This window comes from Onychostoma macrolepis, chromosome 01 (assembly GCF_012432095.1).
Source record: "Onychostoma macrolepis isolate SWU-2019 chromosome 01, ASM1243209v1, whole genome shotgun sequence".
Classification (NCBI taxonomy): domain Eukaryota; kingdom Metazoa; phylum Chordata; class Actinopteri; order Cypriniformes; family Cyprinidae; genus Onychostoma; species Onychostoma macrolepis.
Window position 1 is genome coordinate 17,718,590 of NC_081155.1, and position 26,301 is coordinate 17,744,890.

The 26,301-nt window shown below is 37.5% G+C and overlaps 2 protein-coding genes across 2 annotated transcripts; one reads left to right on the forward strand and one right to left on the reverse strand.

The window, feature by feature from the left end:
* Positions 1-585: 585 nt before the first annotated feature.
* On the forward strand, positions 586-5,426 carry LOC131544982 (5-hydroxytryptamine receptor 4). Its single transcript, XM_058783562.1, has 2 exons — positions 586-703; positions 3,799-5,426. Exon 2 carries the CDS (start codon positions 3,809-3,811, stop codon positions 4,871-4,873), a length of 1,065 nt encoding a protein of 354 aa, XP_058639545.1. The 5' UTR covers positions 586-703; positions 3,799-3,808; the 3' UTR covers positions 4,874-5,426.
* A 5,380-nt stretch (positions 5,427-10,806) lies between these two features.
* On the reverse strand, positions 10,807-22,394 carry adra1d (adrenoceptor alpha 1D). The gene is made up of 2 exons (XM_058792597.1): positions 20,604-22,394; positions 10,807-12,642 (listed from the first exon to the last, which is right to left on the reverse strand). The coding sequence occupies exons 1-2, from the start codon at positions 21,523-21,525 to the stop codon at positions 12,089-12,091; spliced, it is 1,476 nt and encodes a 491-aa protein (XP_058648580.1). The 5' UTR covers positions 21,526-22,394; the 3' UTR covers positions 10,807-12,088.
* Between the last annotated feature and the right edge of the window lie 3,907 nt (positions 22,395-26,301).

Genomic DNA, 26,301 nt, shown 5'->3' on the forward strand with positions numbered 1-26,301 from the left:
TCTTTCTTTCTTTCTTTCTTTCTTTCTTTCTTTCAGTTTAAGCCCCACAAAAAATAGAAAATGAATTTGAATGTGTATTAAACACTATTGAATAACCCAACAGATCCAGCCAAAAATCTGCCGAGATTTCTGTGGAGTCGTGTGGGCACAGTTTCCTTGTGTGCCAGGCCAAAGCCTAGCAGAGCTAAACTCATTCTGAGATCAGAACGGAATGCAATGTGTTTACTGATGTTATCTGTGAAATCCAGACTCTCAACACAGCAGTATCTTTCCACTGCCCGCTTAGGAAAAGCAATTATTTCATCTGATTCACACATCAAGCACAATTTAGAAAACATGTAACCTCTCTGTTATTACCCAGTCAAGCTGACTTTGATGTCTGCATTAGCCATACTGCGAAACAGCGAACAGAGCAGGAAATCTGTTGGATGTGAGGATTATTTGCATAACAATGCCCAACTCTTAATACCCAACACACAGGCACCCACACACACACACGCCCCGCCTACATTCTGATCAAGAGGACCGTTTTAGAGCTTATTAATGTGGCGTATTCAAAATAACACACACACACACACACACACACACAGGCACTTTACCATCCTCACCTCACCAATGGAGCTGCCATTCAGTAGAAATGGAGGAAACAAGGAGTGTCAGTTAGACATGGCATCATAAAGAAAGACGAAACACTGTCATTTAGGTGAGTAGATCTCTAATGTGACCTGTAAAATTGTGATTGTGACTGTAACATGCTTAAATATACCTTACAAGTCATGAAAGTGTAATAATAATAATAATAATAATAATAAACTATGTTTTATTATTATTATTATTATTATTATTGTTGTTGTTGTTTTTATAGCTCTCCCATAAGTCCAGTACTTGTATGGCATATGCAATAATAATAATAATACATACTTATATTTTACTATTGTTATTATTATTATTATTATTTACTTTACATTTTATTTTTAAATTTAGTTTTTACCTTTTTACATGTATATTTTTAAAGTATTTTTTAGTCTTTAAGTATTAAAATCTGGTATGTGTCCATCTGGTATAAACTCCAGCATTGTTATTTTACATTTTTTTAGTTTACATTAACGTGAACCCTGAATGTTCCCCTTTGCGACTGACAGGTCTGTTCGTCTCCTCATTAGTGTGGGAAGGTGAGTTTTATGCAGCCTGCTTTTGGTAGATTATTAATATGTCTGACTCAAATGGACATTCCTGCCCTGTCCAGTCTCTCCATCCAATTCCTTGAAAGTAAAGTAAATACATATTTTAAGTGAGTTGGCAGAATGCAACAATTTGATTTGGGTCAATTGTTTTACTTGGAACGCGCCAGAGATGGGTTTTGTTCAAGAATAACAAACAAAGCAACCGATAGCACAATCATGTTGGATTTCCAGTGGCTTTGGTTTAAATGTAAGATTTAGGGATGAATGGCAAGTCATTTGTTTTACCTCCAGCAGTGGTTAGTTAAGCTGAAGAACAAAAAGTGCTTAGGTTTGTCCTACATGATAACCTGGAGAAAGATTTTGTTATGGAACAGCTGAGCGCTTTGTTATGGTCTGCCTGTCTTTGTGAACTGGATCAAAAATTGCCCCATATCTTTATTATGCACTTGGAATTAGTCAGTGTTTACATTTGTGAAGTGTGGGGTAGACTTTAATTTGTCGTTTTTAAGATCAGGGACGACCACACATGCAGACACATGTACAATATCTAAATTATGTTTCTTTACAAGTATCTTTAAGCTGCTCTTAGAACATTGTCGTGATGGTCACAGCTTCTTACTGCAAGAGTATCTGTGCAGGATGTTTTAAAGCTCACCTGCTGTGTCCGAGCAGTCAGAGGGATCACAGTGTGTGTTTGTGAGCGTGTCTAAGCAGTGCCTGCAATCCTGACCTTCCAGATCGGTCATTTTGTAACACTGCAAATGGCTCAGAGGAACAGGAAGAATTTTATCATTTTCATTTCAGCAGCTAAATGTTCCTTCTACTGTTCCCCTTATTACTGAGTGCAAATTGCAAAATAACGTGCAATATAGCATGCACATCAGGCCATTTCTCTATTTTTAGGGTCAATTTTCAGACTCGATCCTATTTTAATAAACATTTTGTCATAGGGACACTGTGTAGGTGATCTACAAAATATTACATTACATAGCACAATTTTTATTACTCATTATATGGATATTATGATTATTCAAAAAATAGCTCACTGCTAAATATACATTTTGTCAGTGTTTACTTACTCTCATTGTGAACCAATATATGCTGTTATATTTTATGTGGAACACACATTATGATTTTTTAAAAGTATTTTTATGCAGGTTTTCATATAAGCTGACATTTGCCTAGATGCACCAAAAACAAGAAAAATAATTGTAATATTCATAATTAGTCCATATAACTTGTGTACATCAGCCAGATGGCAACCCAACATTGAAAATCACTACACCCTGAATGATGGCACTATTGTTTTCTGTAGAGTTGTTTTATAGCTGAATCAAATTAGTTTCATAATTGACAATTTTTGCTACATCAACATCAATCAATGAATTATTATTTCTGTTATCTGCAGTAGAACTACTTGTAGCTGAATTTAGTTTTTTTATAATGAAAGAACTTTAAATAGTTGAACCAAACTGAACAATCATTATTGCATAAAGTGCAATACAAATAAAAGTGACTTGAATTGATTGCAAACACCAACTAATATTTCCAAAATTGTGTCATAAAAAAAGTGTCATAATTGCTGATATCCACACAGGAGCTATTATATAGATCCATAATCAGTTATAAAAAATAGCAAAGAAAATTAAATTATAATTAGAATATAGAATGACAGAATGACTTTTTAAATGATAGCGTAGGGAAGAGCAAAATGTTAAGCATTGCCTTTCCCTGTCATACGGTCCCATTGGTGGCAATTAAAATTTTATTATTACTGAACTAAAACCATTTTTTTCCACTATCCTTCCTTTTTCCTCTCCGTCAAACATCCCCAGATGTTGTTTTCAGGTTCTGTCATGGGCTGAGAAACATGCCTGTCAGTCACTGGGAACTGACACTCTCTTCCGCATGACTGGATCTGAGAGAATTCATTGGTGTTTTTTCTTTAACATGCTGTACATTTTACATGAAGAATGTGCAATGGAAGTTTTCTTCATTACATCTCAAATACGCTATTTCTAGAATTTCTTTAATTATGCAACACATTACACCATCCCTTTGAATTGTTTCCAATAGCAAAAATAAATGTGTCAGATTGCATGCTTTCAAACTCATGTTTTTGCTCACATCCCAATAGGGACCGAGTTCAACTTTAACAATGCTGATGACATTTTAGGTATGCACGTTAGGTGTAATCCCAAAGGTCACAATGGGGCATGCTGCAGGGATACAATTCCTGAGACAAGGTCGAGTTGAGGGACTTTTTATGATTCTTGGCCAATATCCAGAAGTTAAGGATTCAAAATATTGTTTTCATTGCAGATTTGGCTTTGGTTTCCCAGTCTGTTCTGCTTTCCCAGCCTTACAGGAGCTTCAGGGGCAGTTGTCACTTAGCAAAAATATTAATGGTGAAATAGAGTGATTATTATGGTGTGGTGAAACGACATAGACATTTTTGTTCTCATATATCAGTATGGCAGTTTATTTGCAACATTAGACAATATCTCGAACAAGCATTTTTCTTCTTGGTCATAATATGTTATGAGATCAAACAAAACATTTATCAATGATCATGGGAATAAATCTTGAATGTATGTGTCTTGTTTATCACCAGGTTGAACAGCATGGAAAACTCCTCGGAATGGAGCAACATTTCACTCGACTCTGATTTTGAGCCCTGTGCCACGTTGAGGAGCTCCGGTTCGCGAGTCGCCCTCTATGTCTTCATCATCGCTGGGATCATCTGCACCGTTGTCGGCAACTTCCTGGTGGTTCTCGCCATTGCTTACTTCAAACAGCTTCAGTGCCCTACAAACTCTTTCGTCATGTCTCTGGCTGTTGCTGACTTCCTGGTGGGCCTGGTGGTTATGCCATACAGTATGGTCAGAACAGTGGAAGGATGTTGGTATTTCGGCCCAACCTTCTGCCATCTTCACTCCAGCTTGGACGTTATGCTCTGCACGGCCTCCATCTTCCATTTGAGCTGCATCGCTTTTGACCGCTATTACGCCGTCTGCAACCCTTTGGTGTATTCGTTTAAAATGTCCCGTAAACGTGTGGGTCTGCTGATTGTGGTTTGCTGGGCCATTCCTTTCCTCATCTCTTTCGGTCCAATCCTCCTCGGGCTGCACAAACTTGGCATGGACATTCCTTTGCCTGAGAACGTGTGCATCTTCTTGGTGAACCGCGTTTACGCCGTTATGGCGTCCCTTGTTGCGTTTTACCTGCCTATGGTGACCATGTTGGTGGCCTACTGGAAAATCTACAAAGCGGCAAAGCGTCAAGCCATGCAGATAAGTGCGATGGAGGCACAGATGGCGGCAGGTGTGGGCAAGGACTCGAGCAAGAAACAAAAACACCGGAACTCTATAAGGAGGGAAAGAAAAGCGGCCAAAACTCTGGGCATAATCATGGGGGTTTTTCTTCTTTTCTGGTTGCCGTTCTTTACTGTTAATATCGTTGACCCATTTATTGAGTACGGGACTGCTGCTGTGATATGGGACGTGTTCCTGTGGTTGGGGTATGTCAACTCCTCCCTAAACCCTTTCCTCTATGGTTTCTTTAACCGATCCTTCCGTAGGGCTTTCCTCATGATCATGGGCTGCAGAATATGTCTGCATGGCACAGCTCAAGGAATGGACCTCTCTCACTCGAAAAGAGATGCCTCTGAGCGCACTGACAACCAGTAGACTGTTTATCTGTGGCAGATTATCTGTTTTCATAAAATATCCCAAACTTGTTCCTGTCCAGCCCATATGGCAAAATATGTGTTTTTTTTTTTTTGCTCAAAATATTGTTCAAATGCAGACTTTAGTGTCTTTGTTAGTGCGCCTGCCTCCCATGCCAGAAATGCCGGCTCGAATCCTGCAGGGCTGCGTTTCCCAAAAGCATTGTTAGCTAACTATGATTGCAAGTTCCATTGAACACTATTGGTAACAACAGAACTTACAATCATAGTTGCTTTTGGGAAATGCACCCCAGAACAATTGAGGTGAGGAGAACCAGAAAGGTTATACTGGTGCCGTGACCCAGATGGGAGTGAGGTTTAGGGATGTGAGTTTAACGGAGGCCAGCTAACAAGAGCTGTGCAGGTAAACCTCACTTCCCTGATCTCAAAAGTGCGCACTAGTGACTGACACTAGAGGCTGTGTTCTTTAGCGTCCTTGTTAACGCACAATATTTAAATTAATACATTTTTTTAATCTGTTTCAAATTATATAAATATACGCTGTTTTATATACATATATATACACACACACACACACATTGCATTTAGTCATTTAGCTTTTATCCAAAGCAGCTTACAAATGAGGACTAATATATATATATATATATATATATATAAAAAAAAAAAAATTCTTGTCCCGGAATTATATTTTGGTAAATGAGGGTTAAAACAAAATATATTTTCTATTTCAGAAATATATTTTGAATATATCATTGAATATATCAAAATATACATTTTGGTCACAAAAATATTTTTTTTTTTTGCCATATGGGTTATTGAAAACATATTTATGTAAATGTATTTTAAAAACTGTATTAGCAATAGGCCATTTTTGTATATTTTAAAACATTTAAAATAGCTATGAATGTATTATTGCCCTACCATAGGTATTATTTGCTGTAAGACTTTTAGGCAATAATAAAACAGTTGCAACACATTATGGAATCTCATTATGGGTTCCAAATAATGATAAATGATATATCACCAGTGTTGGGCAAGCTACTTGGAAAATGTAGTGAGCTAAGCTAACAGTTACTCTTCTTTAAATGAAGCTTAACTACACTAAAGCTACAGCCCTGGGAAATGTAGCAAGCTAAGCTACGGCAACATGGCAAAAGTAGTTTACTACATCCAAGCTATTAAAAAAAAAAAAAAAAAAATTCTATTGAACCAACATCATACCAAGTCAATGCTCTCTTAGTGATCAATAAAACTGTCAGTCAAGCAGATAGACAGGCGTGTTCAGTTTAACTGTTTATTCAACAGCTGTTCCAAACCAATTTGGCAACATAATCAGTATCAAATACAGGGCCGGATTTACCTCATATTGTAACATAGGCAAAATAAATTTTTGCTGTTGGTATTGTGGCTTTATTGTATACAGATACATTTATATAAATGGTAACACTTCACAATAAGGTTCAGTAGTTAACATTAGTTAACTAGTGTAGTTAACATGAACTAAGAATGAACAATACTTCTGCAGCATTTATCTTAATGTTAATTTCAACATTTACTAACGCATTATTAAAATCAAAAGTTGTTTGTTAACATTTGTTAATGCACTGTGAACTAACATGAACTACCAATGAACGACTGTATTTTCATTAACATTAACAAAGATTAATAAATACTGTAACAAATGTATTTTAATGAAATCGTATTGTATAGTGTTACCATATAGATGTTTAGGCCTACAGATAGGCTATGTTTATTTGCATCGTTGCATGTGTCATTAGATATTAATATAAACATTTCACCAAAATCAAGTTCAAATACTCGTGTCCCGTTTTCCCCAGTTTTCTGTCATTATGTGGGCGTTCAGTTTTTTTCTGTTATTTGGCCAAAGTATCATTATAAAAGATTCAGCGCTTCGCACAAGTTATTTGGCTGTGACTTGACAACAAATGCTAGAGAAACTCTTCTCCGCTCCTCAAAAACAAAAAACAAACAAAAAAAGCATTAGCCTTTATAAATAGCGTTTTTTTGAGTAAAGAAACCGCTGTACTTATTCAATCAACAGTTCTTTATTTACCTTCAGACAAGCTAAGATGCTCCAAAATGTGCGCCGCACTTGACGAGAGAGGCGGGAGGAATAATGAGGTTTGACTGACAGTTTGAGGAGCCAATGGCGTTACGAGCTTTAGTGTCTGTGGCATCACTTTTACTGATCCAGGATCAGTGATCCATAGCTGTTATATTTCTGATTTGAGCTTGAGTTTCAGAATGCTTTCTTTGCAAAATGTAACGTTATCTTTTGTTGACGCTACCGCGCTACATGATCAAAAAAAGAGCTTAACTACCGAAAAGCTATTTGATTCAGAAAGCAGTGACCCTACCGCCACGCTACTGAGAAATGTAGTTAAAGGGGTGGTTTACTGCGATTTCACTTTTTTCATTTTAAATAGTGTGTAATGTTGCTGTTGGTGCATGAACAGTATCTGCAAAGTTGCTGCGCTGAAAGTTCAACGTAAGCGGAGATATCGTCTTTTAAAAAGCAGGAAGTTTAATGCCTACAAAAACGACTCATATGGGACTACAACGAGATACTTCCCGGGTTGCATACGTAACAAACCCATAAATTTGCATCAACCCCTCCCTCCGGAACACGCAAAAGAGGGGGCAAGGCCATGTTCTGCGGCTTTGTCGAAGAGGAAGAGTTATAGTGGAGAGTTGTAGCCATGCCGTCGAAACGGTGTTATTTTCACCCAGCTGTCAGGTCTTCTGTGTTCGGGCTTCCTACGGATGCTGTAGTTCGTCAACAATGGTTAAAATTTATGTTTGATTATGTTCCTGACAATTACAGTCCTAATTTAGCTCTCTGTGCTGCGCATTTTACGGAAGACAGCTTCCAGAATCTACACGAGTTCAATGCCGGATTCACACAGAAACTATTACTAAAACATGGAGCGGTTCCAACTTTAAAAACAGAGGCAGCAGTTGTTGGGCCACAACCTGTAAGTAAGATTTCATAATTTTAAATGTATTTGCATGTATAATTTCAGACGTAATGTTTTAGTTTTATCAAGGACGTAAACAAATGCCAACGCTGGCTTTAGTAGCCAGTTAGTTAAATGCTATTTCGTGTGTCTATGACAAACGCGTACAAACATTTTGGACCCGAATTTGTAATTATGTACTAATTTTGTAAATGTATTTTCCATGTACACTTTATGACGTAATTTTTCGATTTGATCAAGACCGTAAACACAAGCCAACGCTGTTTGGTTATAGTAGCCAGTTACTTCGATGCTATTTTGTGTGTATAAGACAAACTTGTACAAACTTCAAAAAATTGTATGTAATCACAACAGCAAACTTCCATTCAGAAACGTTTTGTAAGAGCTGTGCTTGCGGAAGTTCTGCTTGACCCTCTTCAGTACCGCTTTCTGGGTCTGATTCTAGCTCAAACTGATACGGCAATATTGACACCATTATTTACATTTGACCGGAGCACATGCACCTGTCGCCCAGTGAAGGTAATGGGCGTGAAGTTTCCGGACAATGTGCAGTACGCAGTTTAGCCAATCACAACACACCGGCCCAGCTGACCAATCTGAGCCCACTGCCTGTTTCTGAGGGAGTGGTTTCAGAGAATCAGGAAGTCAACCGGTCGTTCAAATGACAGAGGAGAAAGCGGCTTACAATAAAGGTGAAATATATGAAAAATAAGGCGTTTTTTAACAAACGAAACACGAAGACATGTTATATTGCACCCCATAAACGCAATCAAGCAAAGAAAAAAAGCAGTAAACCACCCCTTTAAACTAGTAGTGCCACTACTTGTAGCAACGCTACTGCCCATCACTGTATATCATAAACCCCAGTGAGATGAGGATAACTCTGTCAGCATGACAAGTGATAAAGTGCATGCAAACATTGTGATTTGGTGTTGAACTTCCTGTAAAATGTGTTTTCTCTCAGATTTTTTTTTTTTTAACAGTGTGAATAAATTAGATGTCTGGCCTGGATTCTTTTTTTTTCTTTTTCTTTTTTGTTTCTTTTTTTTTTTTTACACAGATTTGGTGCTTTGCAGCAAACAATCATTTATTCTTCTGCATCTATTGCCAACACTGATACAAAGTGCACTCAATGTAACAAACGGAACTTTACCTTTTGTATATTGGCAGAATGATGAGCATTCTGTGGTACAAGCTGTAACAGTGGGAATCTAAAATGGTTAAGAGCACATTTTAAACTCAAAAAAAGTTCTGGTATGTTCCACAAAATATGGCAGCATGTAATAATAAACACAATGAGGAACAACCAGGAACATTAGGTTTTTGCTTTTTTAAGGGAGCAGTTACAGTGGAGTTACCCTGCACATAAAGTGCCTATCAAAAGAAACACTCCAAAGATGTTTGACACATCCTCCCCTGTCACAGATTAGCACCCCTGACCTGCAGAACATCAGAGTAATAACTAAAATATGTATGAGAACAAATAATTATACAATGATGGAAATGAAATCTCAGTTGTGATCATGTATTCTTGATATAATTCTTATGAAATGACTGCCAGACAGAGAATTGGCCCCAGCTGGTCTGCCTGCTTCAATAATGAGGTAAGCAAAGATAAGGGGGGGGTGTCTTTATAATCAAAAATTTATGTTATAATTTTGAAAATGGAAACAGTCTCTGGAAAACATCCAGTATCATGCCCTTTTTAGAAATTAAGCTAATGTTCTGTTACCTCTGTGCCTGGCCAGTTACTCTACTGTTCTTCTTTTTAGATGTTTCTGGAACGGCTCAGAATTCTATAGGAAGTGAAATGTACATGAAGTCATTTTCGTGACAAGTCAAAACATACAAGCTCTTAGCTGAATGAACCCATTAAGAACTGTTATGCATGCTAGTGTTAGTCTTCAGTAATCCACAGGAAACAGGGGACTCGGTGATTTACTCTTCAGTAAGTTCTCAGAAATTTTATATGGAAAAGGAAACCACTTTTCAAAAACAGTTCGTTCGCACATACAGTATGCTATCCTCACAAGTAATCTTCACACCCACAGTCTTGTCACTTTTATAATTAAGCACAATGTGAGATGATTCAGATTGCTTTTAGATGCTTCCTGTTAACAATTGTGTTTCCAAAGCTGTTGTGAAATGTGTAGGAATTTGCAACTCATTTATATTAACAGTGACCTCTACTGGTCATTTTAGCTTTTTCATCATTAATGAGTAAATTAATCCAGCAATAAAGCAGTTGATAGGCTGACCAATTTAATTGTGCAGAGACTGCTTTTTCATGACTCGGGAGACATTATAGAGTTCTCAGTAATGTTTTGGTAAAGTATCAACTTCATCTCAGATGTTTCTCCTAAAATTCCTTGGATAATAAGAGATGTGCAGTAAGAGTACAAAGCTGTAAAATGAATGTGTATTTTTCACATCCTAGCAAATATGACCACAGCATGTAACACTGTCAACTCTCTTCTAGAGACATGCAATGAGTTTCAGGATGACTTAGCATTTGGTATGCTCCTATTTTGTTTAAATGTCAGCAGCACTTGAGCTGCATGAACTCTATAAGTTACTCTGAAGCCTGATAATCATGTTCTCTGGCATGATTTGATCATTTTCCACCAAAGAACATCTTGAATGCAAGCAAGAACATCTGACCTTTTGTATAAAGGAGTCACACATTTGCCTGTGTGAATAATGAGAGTTGTGGAATCTTAAAGGGATAGTTCACCCAAAAATTCAAAAACATTCTATTATCATTTATTCACCCTCATGTTATTCCCAAATCATAAGACTTTGGTTAAGCTCCTAAACACAAAATAAGGAATTTTAATGAAACCTGATATGATCGCACAAGCTTACATGTTTGTTTCTCTCTATGTATGTGTGTTTATATGTGAATAAATGCCTAAATTAAATCTGTTCATCATATAGAGCCATTGTACCTCTGTACAAGACTGGATTTGTTCTATGACAGCTTTATAATATTTTTGGATCTTATACGTTTTGGTTACCTGGGCGTTCTATGGAGGGAAAATATCTTAAATAGTTTTTGAAGATTAACCAAAGTTTTATGAGTTTGGAACAACACGAGTGTGAGTAAATGATCATTGAATTTCATTTGGGGGTGGTGAACTATCGCTCTAAGTATTTCTCAGGAGAAAAGTCTAACAAGATGGGTACAGTAATTGATTTTAATGTAATCTCATTGCTGTGAACACAAATCATTATTAAACGGATTCTATGGGATGGTTGTTTGAATAAAATGGATTAATTGTTTTCAAGATTCATCAAATACACATATTTGATCAACTGCATGCTCTTTTCAGATTTATTATGTTTAATAGATGACACTGAAAGACACTGTCACATCAGCATTACAAAGAAACCCAAAGCTTTTCTCAACAACACAAAAACTGAGTTGTAGTCCAGGAATTATGATTTTTTTCTTCTTTTTTTTTTTTATGTTGGTCCATTTAGGGATGACATAAATCTCATGGTTGAAATGAGAATAGCATGAATAGCACACGAATAGCACAGTATTCAACTACCCTCTGTAATACTGAAAACATCTGCACAAAATCTGTTTCGGTTACAAACTGTGCCTCACATTTAAAGGTATCTGAATCAATTTGGAATCATTTAAAAGTGATTTCCACAGCAATCTGCGAATAACAGTGAATCATTATGTCAATACAAATCAGTGTCATGGATCAACAGTCTCTCAAATACATCCCAGTCAAATATGTTTTCCATTCACACTTAATGGACAACAAGTCAAAGAAACTGTAACAATCTCTCTTTGTAAATACAGTTCAAACCGTTGCTGGTCATCAGAGAGTTTGAAACACCTGACAGACTATTTCTCAAAGGCCACATGGACAACACGGTATACAGATACCCAGCAGCTATGAGTCTTTTCGTTCTGATCCAGTGCAGATAAGTTCCCCGTCCCCCCCTCCCTCATAATTTTTCCATTCAGTGTACTTCTCCCACTTTTAAAGATTTTTTTTTTTAAATTACCCATGTGAAAATACATTAATTACCCTTTAACATACATTGTCCTTGTCATTTTTTCATCATATTTGCTTCTCGACTGTGTTCTTTAAGACATTACAAGAATACTAGTCTTTGAGAAAAAAATCAAACAATTCCTAAGAACTGGCAGTGGGTCAGAGCACTCAGAGAAAACAGACAGTAATCTCTGTTTTTGTTTAGATGTCTGTTTCCTTCAGGCCGTAGCACTCTGTGAGGTCGTAGATCTGGTAGCCGCTCTGATCGCCGCAGTCGTTATAGATCCCCATGGAGACTGTGTCAATCTCTGTCCGGGCCAGAGCAGACGTGCTACTCTTCCCCGTCCCGTTCTTAATCTTATTGGAAAGGTTGTTCATTTTCTCCTTCAGCTGGAAGGAGGACTTCTGTAAAGGGGGGAAGAAGCTCCAGCTCTTCAGACTAAGGGGCCGGCTCTTGCTCTGGCAGGAATAGATAGAGTTACTGCACTGCTCGTGAAAGGGAAATCCAGAGCAGTAGTCTCTGTGCGGGTCCCTCCGGGCTCCTCGCATGGCTGTTCTCCAGCGCTGGTCGTAGAACCGGCGCAGGATGCGGCGGCGCCGCTGGCACTGGCAGCGCAGCAGACGGGTGAAGGCGCGCTGGAACTCCTTGCTCGAGCAGGGGTAAATTACGGGGTTAATGCAACTGTTGAAGTAGCCCAACCAGAAGATTACTTTGAACACTATCTCAGAGGGCTTTAGAGCTGGGAAGAAAGAGCCTGAGGAACGCAAAGAAAGAGAGAGAAGTGGAAAAACATTTAGTTGTCGGCTGAAGCAAGATTATTTACATGGGAAATAACACTGTGGCTCAAGTAAACTTAGCCTGAAGCTACCATTCTCCTCCCACACATTGAAAAGTTCAAATCCGTGAGTTCACCGTTTCTCAATCATGTGTGCCTAATTATACCCAGCAGAAAGATTATATACTTTGCACATTGTTTTTTTCCTTCAGCTCGCTGGAGAAGTCTGATGCATTTTAAATAGTACGTGGCATGTCTTCTCACCATCTTTTTGAAACGGTTTCATTTTTTTTTTTCTGCCTGTAGGAGATGTGGGAGCGATGCCAATATGTCATTCCCCAATTCTCCTCCAAATCAAACAAGCACTATTACCTTTGATAGACTGGCCACACAAGGCCATTAGTCATTATAATCAACATGAACTGCCATTTGCAACCAATTTCACTGCAGTAATTTGACGCGTTTCTGAGTGAAGGATGTTTAAAGAAAACAAAAAAAATGCAAGGCAAGATTTGATTTTATCCATTGGGAATTGATTGGATTGTGAAAAGTGGGCGGACCATAAAACATTGATAAAATTTGATAAAACACTACTTAAATAGCTATTTGCCTATTGGTTAACATTACCTAATCTGACGTCAGTGGAAATAGAAAGTTGTTGCAGAAGAGAAGCAAGTTGTTGCATTCTGATCAAAGATTATAAAGAGAAATGGTTTTCTTTGGAATAACATGCACCAATGAATTACAAAATGAATTCACCCCCACTCTTAAAGGAATAGTTCTCCCGAAAATAAAAATTCTGTCATTACTTACTCACACTCATGTCATTCCAAACCCATAAAGTCTTTGTTCATCTTGGCAACACAAATTAAGAGTTGTGTGAATGTGTCATGAATGTGTCGTAGTCTGACACGGAAGACAAGAAATTGTTGAATAAAATTATTTTTATTTTCTTTGCACACAAAAAGTATTCTCGTAGCTTCATAAAATTACGGTTGAACCACTAATGTCAAATGGACTATTTTATTGATGTCCTTACTACCTTTCTGGGCCTTGAACGTGGTAGTTCTGTTGCTGTCTATGGGAGGGTCAGAGAGCTCTCGGATTTCATCAAAGATATACTAATTTGTGTTCCGAATATGAACAAAGGCCTTGGACATGAGGGTGAGTAATTAATGACAGAATTTACATTTTTGGGTGAACAATTCCCTTTACAGAATAAATTAGCTCTGACGGTTTCATGTAGAACCTTTATCATCCATAGAAACTTTCCATTTAACAAAAGGTTGTTTAGAGAATAAATAGGCCCATTATTTTCTGTTTCATGTTGACTTTAAATGACAAATCAATCTTTTAGTTACAGCAGGCCTGCACTAAGCTAAGATACAGATCATGAGATTTGGGTTGAATGGATTTGGGTTCAGATGGAATCTGTCTACATTATGTCTCTCTTCACATCCTATCCTCCCACACATCTACATTACCTGCACATTTCCGCTCCATCTACCTTCGACAGACACCACATATGCTGCCAATATCTCCTCCCTGCCTTGTGCTTTCCCCACTGAGAGTGAGAGGAGGCTTGCGCTGCATTATCTCACACATAAAACAGTTGTCATCACCCATGCCATGCATTTCAGTGTCACGAGAGGTCAGAATACCTCCCTGTCAGTGGAGATGTATAAAAATAGCACTAGAGGGAATAGATAGTAAGAGAACTGGGAATAGTGCGCTCTTGTTGAAACAGATTTTGATGAACAAAGAGATATGCTGTTCTCGCTCTTGTCTAGAGGTCGTCAATTGGTTGCAACTGTGACTTAGAGATGAAAGCCAGTCCCTGGAAAGCTCCTTTTTGGTAATTGTTGTAATTATGAGACACACCAAACAGGATGTTTGGTAGCTACTGAGAGAAAACTTCCTTTTAGCCAGGGCATCATGTACAATGCGACAGCCCTTCACTCTGGGCAATCTGGAATTCTGTGCACCAACATTGCAGAAAAAGTGGATGTTCTGACTTTTTCAGATTTGCTGTTCTGATTTTAGGGGAACATCTGAGGAATTCTGCTAAAAGGACTTAGAAAATCAAGCCAAACTAAAAGTAGACATTTAGTGGTAGCTGAAAGCATAATCAATAAGGCAAAACATTTAAAAAATGAACAAACGAGAGGGCATGGGATGTGCAGACATTTTTACATTTTGGATGTGGAACTCACTGTGCCCGCCTAATTATAAGTTAAGCAAGTTGACATTTCTATCCAATGTGGCTTTTCCAACATGCTTGTTCTGCTTTACACTATTAAAAATAAAGGTTCAAAAAGATGGTTATCAAAATTGTACACTTTTCTGGGTTCCTCAAAACCCAAAGCAGTCAGGTAGGCAATTCATTTACAACTGTACGCTGAGAGTGTTGAACGCATGCTGGCGGTCTTTGCTTTCTAGCAATGCATTGGCCTGGCATGAGCCATTTGAGCTATAGGAGCGTTTGGCAGGTATCCACATGTTAAAGTTGTCTCATCTCATACTGATCACCCCAAGACCTATTTTAACATGGTCTGTGGTTATTGGCTACATGTGTAAGTTCCTGTCAAGCTGCATTCTGTGTCAATTTGATGTAAATGTATTAGAGGCTAACATAACAGCTTGGGTCAGAAAAGTTCAAGATAATTTTGACAGGCAGGCAACGTTTTTGTATGGAAACGACTCAGACGTGCCAACTCATTTTGCTGCTGAAATTTAAATCAAGGACACTATTAAAACATTTCTTACAACATTCGCAAAGAGTGCCCACTTTAGTCTAAAAAGATGGTATTTGGGAAACTTAATGACCAAATAACAAAAATCTAAATTCATAATGTTGCACAATTTTACATTGCCAGAAAATGCAGTCATTCTCTACATCCTCTGGACTTGCTGCACTAGATTAGTCATGTATACTCTAAAAATTACTATAATGTAATCACAACATTTGACATTATTAAATAATAAAATAAATAAACCTTGCAATGTTAACTCTCTTGTAATTTCATGAAAACAATTTGTAGTTTTCTTTAGGAGAGAAGGAATATTTAGTTCTGTTTGTCACCAGAAATAAGACTTTCACTGTCCAGCACAAAAAAACACCATAAGGAAAACATTCCCCTGATCCATCTCAACAATAACATGGTGGGCATGTTGATGCCAAAAATGTGACCATCACTTAGAGGTTGGATTTACCATTTTAAAAACTTACTACAAAAAGTACAATTATATAAGAGGAGCAGAGGAGCCTTGTATCACCATGAAGTGGTTTATTTTGCAGTAATGATCAGCTGATTATACAACCTGAATTCCAGAAATGTTGGGACGTTTTTAAAACTTGAATAAAATTAAAACTAAAAGACTTTCAAATCATATAAGCCAATATTTTATTCACAATAGAACATAGAGAACATAACAAATGTTTATACAAAGAAATTTTACACTATTATCCACTAAACGAGCTCATTTAAAATTTGATGCCTGCTACAGGTCTCAAAAAAGTTGGCACGGGGGTAACAAAGGGCTGAAAAAGCAAGAAATTTTTAGAAGATTCAGTTGGGAGAACATCTAGCAACTAATTAAGTTAATTGACATCAGGTCTGTAACATGATTAGATATAAAAGGGATGTCTTAGAGAGGCAGAGTCTGTCAGAAGTAAAGATGGGCAGAGGCTCTCCAATCTGTGAAAGAGTGTGTAAAAAGATTGTGGAATACTTTAAAAACAATGTTCCTCAATGTCAAATTGCAAAGGCTTTGCAAATCTCATCATCTACAGTGCATAACATCATCAAAAGATTCAGAGAAACTGTAGAAATCTCTGTGTGTGAGGGTCAAGGCCGAAGACCTTTGTTGGATGCCTGTGGTCTTCGGGCCCTCAGACGAAACTGCATCTCTCATCGGCATGATTCTGTCATTGACATTATTAAATGGGCCCAGGAATACTTCCAGAAACCACTGTCATAAACACAATCTGCCGTGCCATCTGCAGATGCCAACTAAAGCTCTATCATGCAAAAAGGAAGCCATATGTGAACATGGTCCAGAAGCGCTGTTTTGTCCTGTGGGCCAAGGCTCATTTAAAATGGACTGTTTCAAAGTGGAAAAGTGTTCTATGGTCAGACGAGTCCAAATTTGACATTCTTGTTGGAAATCACAGACACCGTGTCCTCCGGGCTAAAGAGGAGGGAGATCTTCCAGCATGTTATCAGTGTTCAGTTCAAAAGCCAGCATCTCTGATGGTATGGGGGTGCATAAGTGCATACAGTATGGGCAGCTTGCATGTTTTGGAAGGCACTATGAATGCTGGAAGGTATACAAAGGTTTTAGAGCAAGATACTGTATGCTCCCCTCCAGTCGACGTCTATTTCAGGGAAGGTCTTGTGTATTACAGCAGGACAATGCAAAACCACATACTGTAGCTATTACAATGGCATGGCTTCGTAGTAGAAGAGTCCAGGTGCTGAATTGGCCTGCCTGCAGTCCAGATCTTTCACCTATAGAAAACATTTGGCGCATCATTAAACGAAAAATACGTTAAAGACGACCACGAACTCTTCAGCAGCTGGAAACCTACAGTATATCAGGCAAGAATGGGACCAAATTCCAACAGCAAAACTCCAGAAACTCATAACCTCAATGCCCAGACGTCTTCAAACTGTTTTGAAAAGAAGAGGAGTTGCTACACCATGGTAAACATGCCCCCGTCCCAACTATTTTGAGACCTGTAGCAGGCATCAAATTTGAAATCAGCACATTTGTTTAAACATTTGTTATGTTATATATGTTCTACTGTGAAAAAAATGTTGGTTCATGTGATATGAAATTCTTTTAGTTTTCATTTTATTCAAATTTAAAAAAACATCCCAACATTTCCGGAATTCGGGTTGTACTTTGCCTGCTTATTGCACAGCTACTCACCAAAATATGTTGGACATGAAACATTAAACTGAGTTGAAATTATTCCATATTTTTACCTGTAATATTAATACTGAAGAGCTCTGAGGTAATTTTCACCATAACTACAACTGAGACTTAAGCTATAGTGGAAATTGCATTTATTTGAAATAAGACAGAACAAGTCCACAATGTGAGAGCTGAAAGTCCGGTTGTGGTTACCCGGATGAGTGGACTGAAATACAGCATTGCCATGAGCAACCTTTAGTGAAAATCAAGCATTTTAGAGAGCACTATATATAAATCACAAAAGCACTTTTTTTAATTTTGATTTGTTTAAATATAAGAATTTCCCTCCAGATTTTCAAATGCCTTCACACTGAAGCAAGGTTTACCATCAGATCAATCCCTTATTTCTGTCAATATAACACAGTGTCTCACAGTTTGTGCTGCTGCAGCGTACGTGTGGATCTAAGCCATGTCATATCCCTCCTCTGTCCTGGTGGCTGGCTGTTGCTGAGGCTTTGGAAAACGAAAGCACCCTCTTTAACTCAACTCGTTAATAGCCGTGATTAAGGCAGTGGAGCGTTGGGCAGAGGGAGGTCAGGGACCTGAGAAAAACCGCCTCCTTCATTTTCTCTGGTTGAACAAAGTCCCCCTTCCCAAACCATTGACTCTAATCTCTGGGAGCAAAAAAAAAAAAAAACAAAGAACAAAGGACGAAAGAGGAGCTGATCCCAGACTTTCACCAGCACCACATGCAAAGCTTACCAGGAGATGTTATCAACCACTGCTGCCCTATTTTTCCCCATAGTCGACTGTGAGTGGAATACCAGCAGGGACAGGCAAAAACCACACTCTTGGATTACCCTGGAGATGGATGGGATGGTGGGTTTGGGGGGAAACCAATACATTGTGGGGAATGTACAATGCCAGCCATGTATGTTTATTCTTTTTAATGCGTATTTTAATTATAAATTGCTAATAATAGTCAAAATGATAATTGTTGTCATTTGTTTGCTATAAAGATGTACCCATTTCATGCCTCAAAGCAGACAATGATGTCAGCGACACCAAAATTCTTTTAATGTAATATGAGACTATTTTTTCCCATTTCTAGTACACTTTTTGGCCTCTGTGACATAATCTTGGGCAATGGTTGCATGACTGGAACACTGCAATTAATGTCTGTACTTCAGTCTCCCATGGGTGGTCTTTGATTGAGCATATAGTAATTAATCATCTCTGCTTTATAAATATCCCAAAATCTCCTTTTTTTCTATGTAGGAGACAGTTAACCCTGGGATGCAAATAACTTAATTGTGTGGCCCAACAAAACATGTGTTTTTCAAGGGGTTTGATTAGAGGAAGATTTTAATTCATTACTATGGACTGACAGTATTTTATATATATATATATATATATATATATATATATATATATATATATATCATGTTTAAAACGTTTGCATTTACATGCATTTTGTTAGCACTTGATTATTGTGTTGAGTGTGTTAATATCATAAAATCATGGGTAATGATATAAATGAGCCATAACTCATTCTTGGCTGCTTGAGGACATGGAAACCTTTTGACTTTCTGATAAAAGGGGTGGGGATATTATGAGACATACTGTAATGAAGAAACTGTTATGAGCTATTGTACTACAAAATGCAAGCAGAACTTATTGCATGCACGATCCATGAGGAAACAAAGCATGTTCTTATGAACTCTTCAAGCCATTGCCTTTATAAAAAGGGGAAAATTGTTCGTAAGTCTTTCACAAGCCTTTCACTTCTGCCTTCATTATTATGCTTTGTTTTGACCACATATAGGTCAGCATGTGTACTGTTGTTATGTGCAGTTATATCATAGTCACACATGAAGGTAATTAATAAAGATAATCAAACAATAGCTCTTTTTCAACATGATCTGCTTGCATATAGAAGAGAGACCTTTGTAAGGAGTAGAAATGCTTTATTTCATCCCAAATTTAAATTGTTGTTGCATAGGGTTTTCTTAATATTTTCTAGCCATATATAGCCTACCAGAATGTCTAACTGTTATTTATTTATTTACAAACGTTTCTTCAGCAGCATTCTGGAGTCAGCAATTGCAAAAAAATCCGTTTTGGTTATTTTGTTTACATACCATGTATTTGGTTGTATTTGGCTGATTTAGCATTTTTTTCTTGCACTCCAACATGCACTATTATTTATCTGAATCCTAAATAGCACAGTGTTCTCCAAAACAAAGACCAACAGCGTTAATAATCAAGTGTAACACATCAATACAATCTCCCTTAAAATTTAGTACTTAAAGGTGGAGTTGCTGTCAAATCCTGCTCAAAACCCCATTCATGCCATTTGCACACATTTACCTTCTAATTTAATCGTATTGACTGTGAATTCAATAGTAAAGTGGTGCGTGGAACTCCTTTCCTCAGTACGAAAAGTAACGATGACTTAACAGTTTTACATTTTTTATATCAGGCTACGCATTTCTTTTTTGTCTATCCACGAAGTAAAACATGAACACGGTGTAAAGATAAATGGGGATTTTATATGCATGTTAATGCATAAAACTGGTCATACTGTAAAATCATCGAATCCTATATCACATACCAGCTTATCAATTACAAAATTATTTACTTTAATTAAAGCAAAATTAGTGTTTTTTTTTTGTCCAAAATTATTCAGTTGGAAGTATTTTAAAACTAATAAAATAAATAATAAAATAATGTTTGAGTATCTAGTATAATCTTATTTGATATTTAGATGATTCATTTATTTCATTATAATAAGAGGAACAATTTTTTATAAATTCCACTAGTAATGTGATAATTTCTGAGATTTCGATTCGTTTTTACGTGTTTTGAGAGTGCAAAATTTGCAATGAAATGTTACGTAGTTTACTTTGGTTTCATTTGTTATTGTTTAATGTAAAGCATTACGGTTTAATTTTTGCTCTAACCACGATGAAGATTATCGTCCGAAAACTCATACCAAACAGAGAATAACTGATACATACCCAAAGGCAAAACGAAGAAAAACGGTAGCCAACAAAGAATGAACATCCCCACGACGATGGCGAGGGTTTTAGCAGCTTTCTTCTCTCTTGAGAACTTCATGAGTCTCACGGACAGTGAACTTCTGAACGGGTGATTTTTGGTTTTGGAGCTCGTGCTCGAATCCTCCGGCATGCTCCTGCAATGTATCCTCAGCACCACATCCATTGATTTATTTCTCTCCCGTTTCACACCCGCTTCCAAACTTTTTGTAGTCCTGCGGGCCACGATGTATACTCTAGTGTACATGACTAAAATCACCATGAGCGGGAGGTAGAAGGAGAATAAAGAGGAGAACAGAGCATAACCCGGTTCCTCCGTGATTCTGCAGATGCTCTCGTCAGAAGGTGGAGGCTCTTTCCATCCCAAAAGCGGTCCAATTGAAATCACCATTGAAGAAACCCAGACCACCACTAGTATGACACCTGCTTTCCGTTCAGTCATGATAGTGGGGTATTTCAGACAGTATTTTACCCCGATGTACCTGTCTATAGATATAATGCACAAACTTAAAATAGACGCCGTGCAACATAGCACATCCACCGCTGCCCAGATGTTGCAGAAGACCCGACCGAACACCCAGCATCCCAGCACCTCCAGAGACGCGGAGAACGGGAGGACAATGATACTAAGCAGAAGGTCCGCTATGGCCAGGTTCACAATGAAGAAGTTGGTGACCGTCTGCAAATGTTTGTTGCACAGCACTGACAGAATAACCAAAATGTTTCCGACGATCGCCACCAAAATGAAAACGGCCAGAAAGACCCCGACACAGATGACTTGAGAGTCGAGGGTGATGCCCTCACAGGTGGTGTTGCTGATGTTGGAGAGAAAGTCCGAGGGGAATTCATCCTTGCTCTCGTTCAGCAGTTTAGAAAATGTCATTTTGAAACTCCATAAAGACGACTTTTACTGGTTTGGTCCGAAGGTGTTGACTGGTCGGTGCATGGCGAGTTTCATTTTCATCATCACTCTTGGAAGGTGTCTTCAGATTCAGATTCTTCAGATGGATCCGTTACTTTCTGAGAAAATCTTGCCAGTTAAACATCTCGTTACACCTACATTTTTCTGTGGTGACATAACCTGAAATATATTTGAACTGTTTTTAAACTATTTTTGAGGTAGAATAAACTAATAAGCAACTAATATGCCGATGCACTGCAGGTCTTATGGAGAGGCTTCTTCTGGTGGCGTCCTCAGCGACCACTCCAAACTGGATTACAGAAACTCAATGAGGACCCCAGTGCTCCAGGTCTCCTCCTCCAGCTCTGAGAACTTGGTGACGCGTCGCACACTTGCTGCAGATCTTCATATGACCACAAGAGGGTTCTGTATTATTGTTGCACACAGGAGGACTGTTTTCATTTTGCAATGAATAATACTTTTTATCAGTGGCATACATTATTCAGAACAACGTCAATGTCAATTGTATTTTAACAACATACATTCTTTCAAAGAGGCTTTCACAGAAATTGCTTCCTTACACTCTTAAAAATTCCACAAAAGGTTCTTCATAGTGGATTTTTGAAATGATAGGAATTGTTCACTGAACAGTCATTTGAGGGACCAAAAATGGAAATGGTTCTTCTATGCTGTATCAAACATAATTCATTTATCCGTAGGCTACCACACTGGTTAGTAAAGCATTTCATGGCCTTTCTACTATATTTTATATTATCTATATTTCTATATTTACTAAAATCATATTGAAAAACAAAACATTAGTAGTACGTCGTGTTTTATGTGTGCAAAACCCCATCAACACAACATGTCACTTTGCATAGGCCTATCTGGTGAATGTTAATCATGCTGTCTACAATAAAAGGTAACAAATACCAAATTTTTGTGCAGTAGAAAAGCTTTTTTTTTTCTGAATAGAAATAAACCTCTTTAAACTCTGTGCAGTAAAGTCAGATTTAATGCTATTCCTACTGATTCTGTGCAGCTGCCAATCTGCCACCTGTAAGTCCAGATGCATACTAAAAGCTGAGGGGCAATTTAAGAGCCACAAGATCCCTTGATGAGGAGTTGGAATGGAAGCAATTAGGTGAAGAAACTCTGGTAAAATAGTACCGGGATACACATTAAGAATATGTGAGACACTGCACATGAATGTCAATCACAGTCAGTGTTTAAATATTTTATGTTGCCTTCCAGGTTGTCATCACTGATGGCATCAGGGAGTTGTGCAGATGCTTATATTGAACAATCTGAAATGTAAATTCTACATAGATATTAGTCTTATCATAATATGACATGTGAATTACATTAAATACAACATCACAGATCATGCTTACCAAGTCTGCATTTATTTGATCAAAATACAGTAGAACAGTAATATTGTGTACATAAATATTCTTACAAATTAAAATAGCTATTACTGTACATTTTAAAATATATTTTTTCCTGTGATGGGAAAGCTGAATTTTTAGCAGTAATTAGTCTTCATTGTTTCATTATCCTTCTTAAATCATTCTGCTTGGTGCTTGATTATTATTGGGGCTCAGTTATTAATAATGGTTCTTAAAATCATCAATGTTGAAAACATTTTATTATTTTTTTTCTTCTGGTTAATATACGGTTAATATGTGAAAACTGATACTTTTTTTTTTTTTTTTTTTCAGGATTCGTTTATCAATAGAAAATTCCATTATCAGCATTCATTTGAAATAGACAGTTTACTGTATTTTTCAACCTGGTCTCATAAAAATACGTACCTCTGCGCACTTTTTGAGACACCGTTTAACATACCTTGCTGCACGTTTCGCCACAGTTTCAAATAGAAATGTCCACTGAGCTAAAACACGTTTTTATTACGTAGATATTGGTACGTATTGCTGTTTTTTTATTCAGATACTTATTGCGACCTACCCGATAGTGTTAACAAATGCAAAACTGATATAAAAACGTATTAGCTGATGCAACTGTGCTATTTGAACTTCCTTTTATGCAGATTTTAGCTGCTTTGTCGAACCATAGTTACACAGGATTCAAACCGGTGCTTTTTGTCTCATAAGTCCGTCTCCGTACTCCATGAGCTACCGAACAAACTTATCATTTATGCAAACCCATAGATATGAAGCTGGATGTGTGCGATGCTAACGTTCAAAAGCATCAGTTTTCACATCTCCCAGCATATTAATATTGTTTTGAAGTCATAGCATGATATTCTTCAAGTAATTGTGCGAAAATTACGCTTTATTAATCGCAACTCTGTAAATTTGTGTGAAAGTGTTCATTTATTTTGGAAACTGCAGTGATATGTACTTGTTGGTACGTATTTCATGTCATGCTAAAAAGTGCACCCAGGTACGTAAATGCCATGAGACCAGGTAGGTAATTTTGATCAAATAAATGCAGCCTTGGTGAACATAAAATACTTCTTTCAAAACATAAAAAAAAAAAAATCTATATTATTCCAAACTTTTGCAGTGTAAATTACAGTTGTAACTTAACTGGATATAAGCAGTATACATGCTGTTGTGAGGATGAATCTGTTGTCTGTAGTGTTGTGTGCAGCTCTTCCAAGTTCCTTTCCTAATCCTATGCAAAGAAGCTTAGTTCCAGCTGAGAAGAGGAAAAAGAGGCTACAATTCACACATGATCACCGAATCTGAATAGCTAAAATTGGATAGACACTGCATGACCTGCAAAATCCTGCCTGCAAAAGGCAGATGGTATGGTCAGAATCTGGCACATCATAAATCCACACATCCTTCCCGCCTTGTGTCAACAGGGCACAGTGGTGACGCTGGTGTAACAGCCCTGGAAATGTTTTCTTGTGACACATTAGACCAATCGACCATCGTCCAAATGACGCAGGTTGCCTGAGTGCTGCTTTGATTATGTATTCCCCCATATAACCACTAACTAGCCATTTTCAGATTTTGCTGGTCCTTCAGATCTGTGGAAGTGGAAGGTTTTAAAGTATGAATGTGCAGTCAAAAAGTCTGCAGAAACTCCATGGAGTGAGTCAGCATGGTAAAAATCCCCAAGAATTGTTCCCAGCACTCTACTGAAATCATAATATAAAAATCTTGCCTATTGTAAAGATAAAAGCAGGTTTAGTTTGAGACTGAAGAGTAGTCATTATGAAAAATAATTCTGAGAAAAAAGTCAGAATTACGAGACGCAAACTTGCAATTGCGAGAAAAAAGTCAGAATTGCGAGTTTATATGACGCAATTCTGAGAAAAAAAGTCAAAATTGTGAGATAAAAAGTCGCAAGTACCCTTTTTGTTTTTTATTCAGTGGGCTTAAATAAAAAAAAAAAATTGATCCTACTACTCTATGAAAGATATTAGTGAAATAAATAGCTATCCTGTCACGCTGGTTTCTGTAACAACCATTGTCACTTTAAACAGTAAAATAAAAAGATTCATTATTTAGCCAATCAGAAAGTGCTAAGGTGCTTGTCAATCATTTTGTGCATTCTCAGCGGGCAGTTCATATATGGGAAGCCGGAAGTTGGAAGTGCGGGATGAATTCGTAGCATTTTCATGAGTTTGGAGGGTGCAAAATGTTCGTGATTTTCATGGCTTAAACATCCTTCAAGGAATGGGAGGACCGAAGAAAATTTAGAAGCAAGAGTGAACATCACTTTTCATGGCTGCAGGATATTGAGTTTCAAAAGGCTAAAAACAGATGCTTGACAGATAATTATATTGCTGTAGAAAGAAGGGGCGTCTCTAATTCTGTGGCTAAAGGTAGCAGAAGTTCTAGAAAGCACTTAGACTAGGTTGTTGAATTTAATCTTTAGTTGTTGTTCAAGACTCTGTTGTATTCTGTGCAATTACTAGGATTGGTTTCCCACTATTGTTATTTTTCAAGGCATCAGATTTGAACACAAACAGATTACTCCCCTTTTCTACAACAACAGAACTATTGTTATGTGTTTTGGAAAAGATTCCAGGTCTTGGTATGAAATTGTCAAATTTGACGTGACAACCGCAACAGCATTGCCCTCTCTGTTGCTCTAACTGAAGCGGCTTTTGCTCAGCTGTCAGACCCGCAATGTCATTACTCTTCTCTATCAGAGATGTTTATGAACAGTGGTTGTGCTGTCACACTCTCCAGGTCCAGGCCTGCTAGGTTTCATGAATGAATGATTTTTCCCTCCACGTAATTCTGCACCTGAACACCGTCAGTTGCCTTCCAAAAACTGCTCTGGAACACTTTTAGGTTTTATCAGGATGCTTCAGCCTGCTGGCAGCAATAAAATAATGATCTAAAATATAAAGAAAACTGAAAACAATTGCTAACAGCTCTGGCATCATTAATTAATGACTAACCTTCAATTATGCATTTTTAATTGACTGTTTCTACTGCTTAAGGGTCATTAATTATGAATCTTCTCTTAAATTAGAAGACCACAATTCTCTTCATGCTTTTCTTCTTCTGCATCTACTAATCTGGCATTTAATTCAATGGATCATGTTATTTATTCTTAGCACTTACGTCTATAACTTATGGAAACGTATTAATATAAATTAAAAAGCTAATTATGACGTTCTATCTCACAAGTCAGTCTTTTCCCCCCTTGCAATCCTGTGTTTAGATCTCACAAGATATAAACTCAGAATTCCTAGATATACAATTTTAAACTCGCATTTGCAAGACAAAAAGTTGTGAGATAAAAAGTCACAATTACCTTTTTACTCTG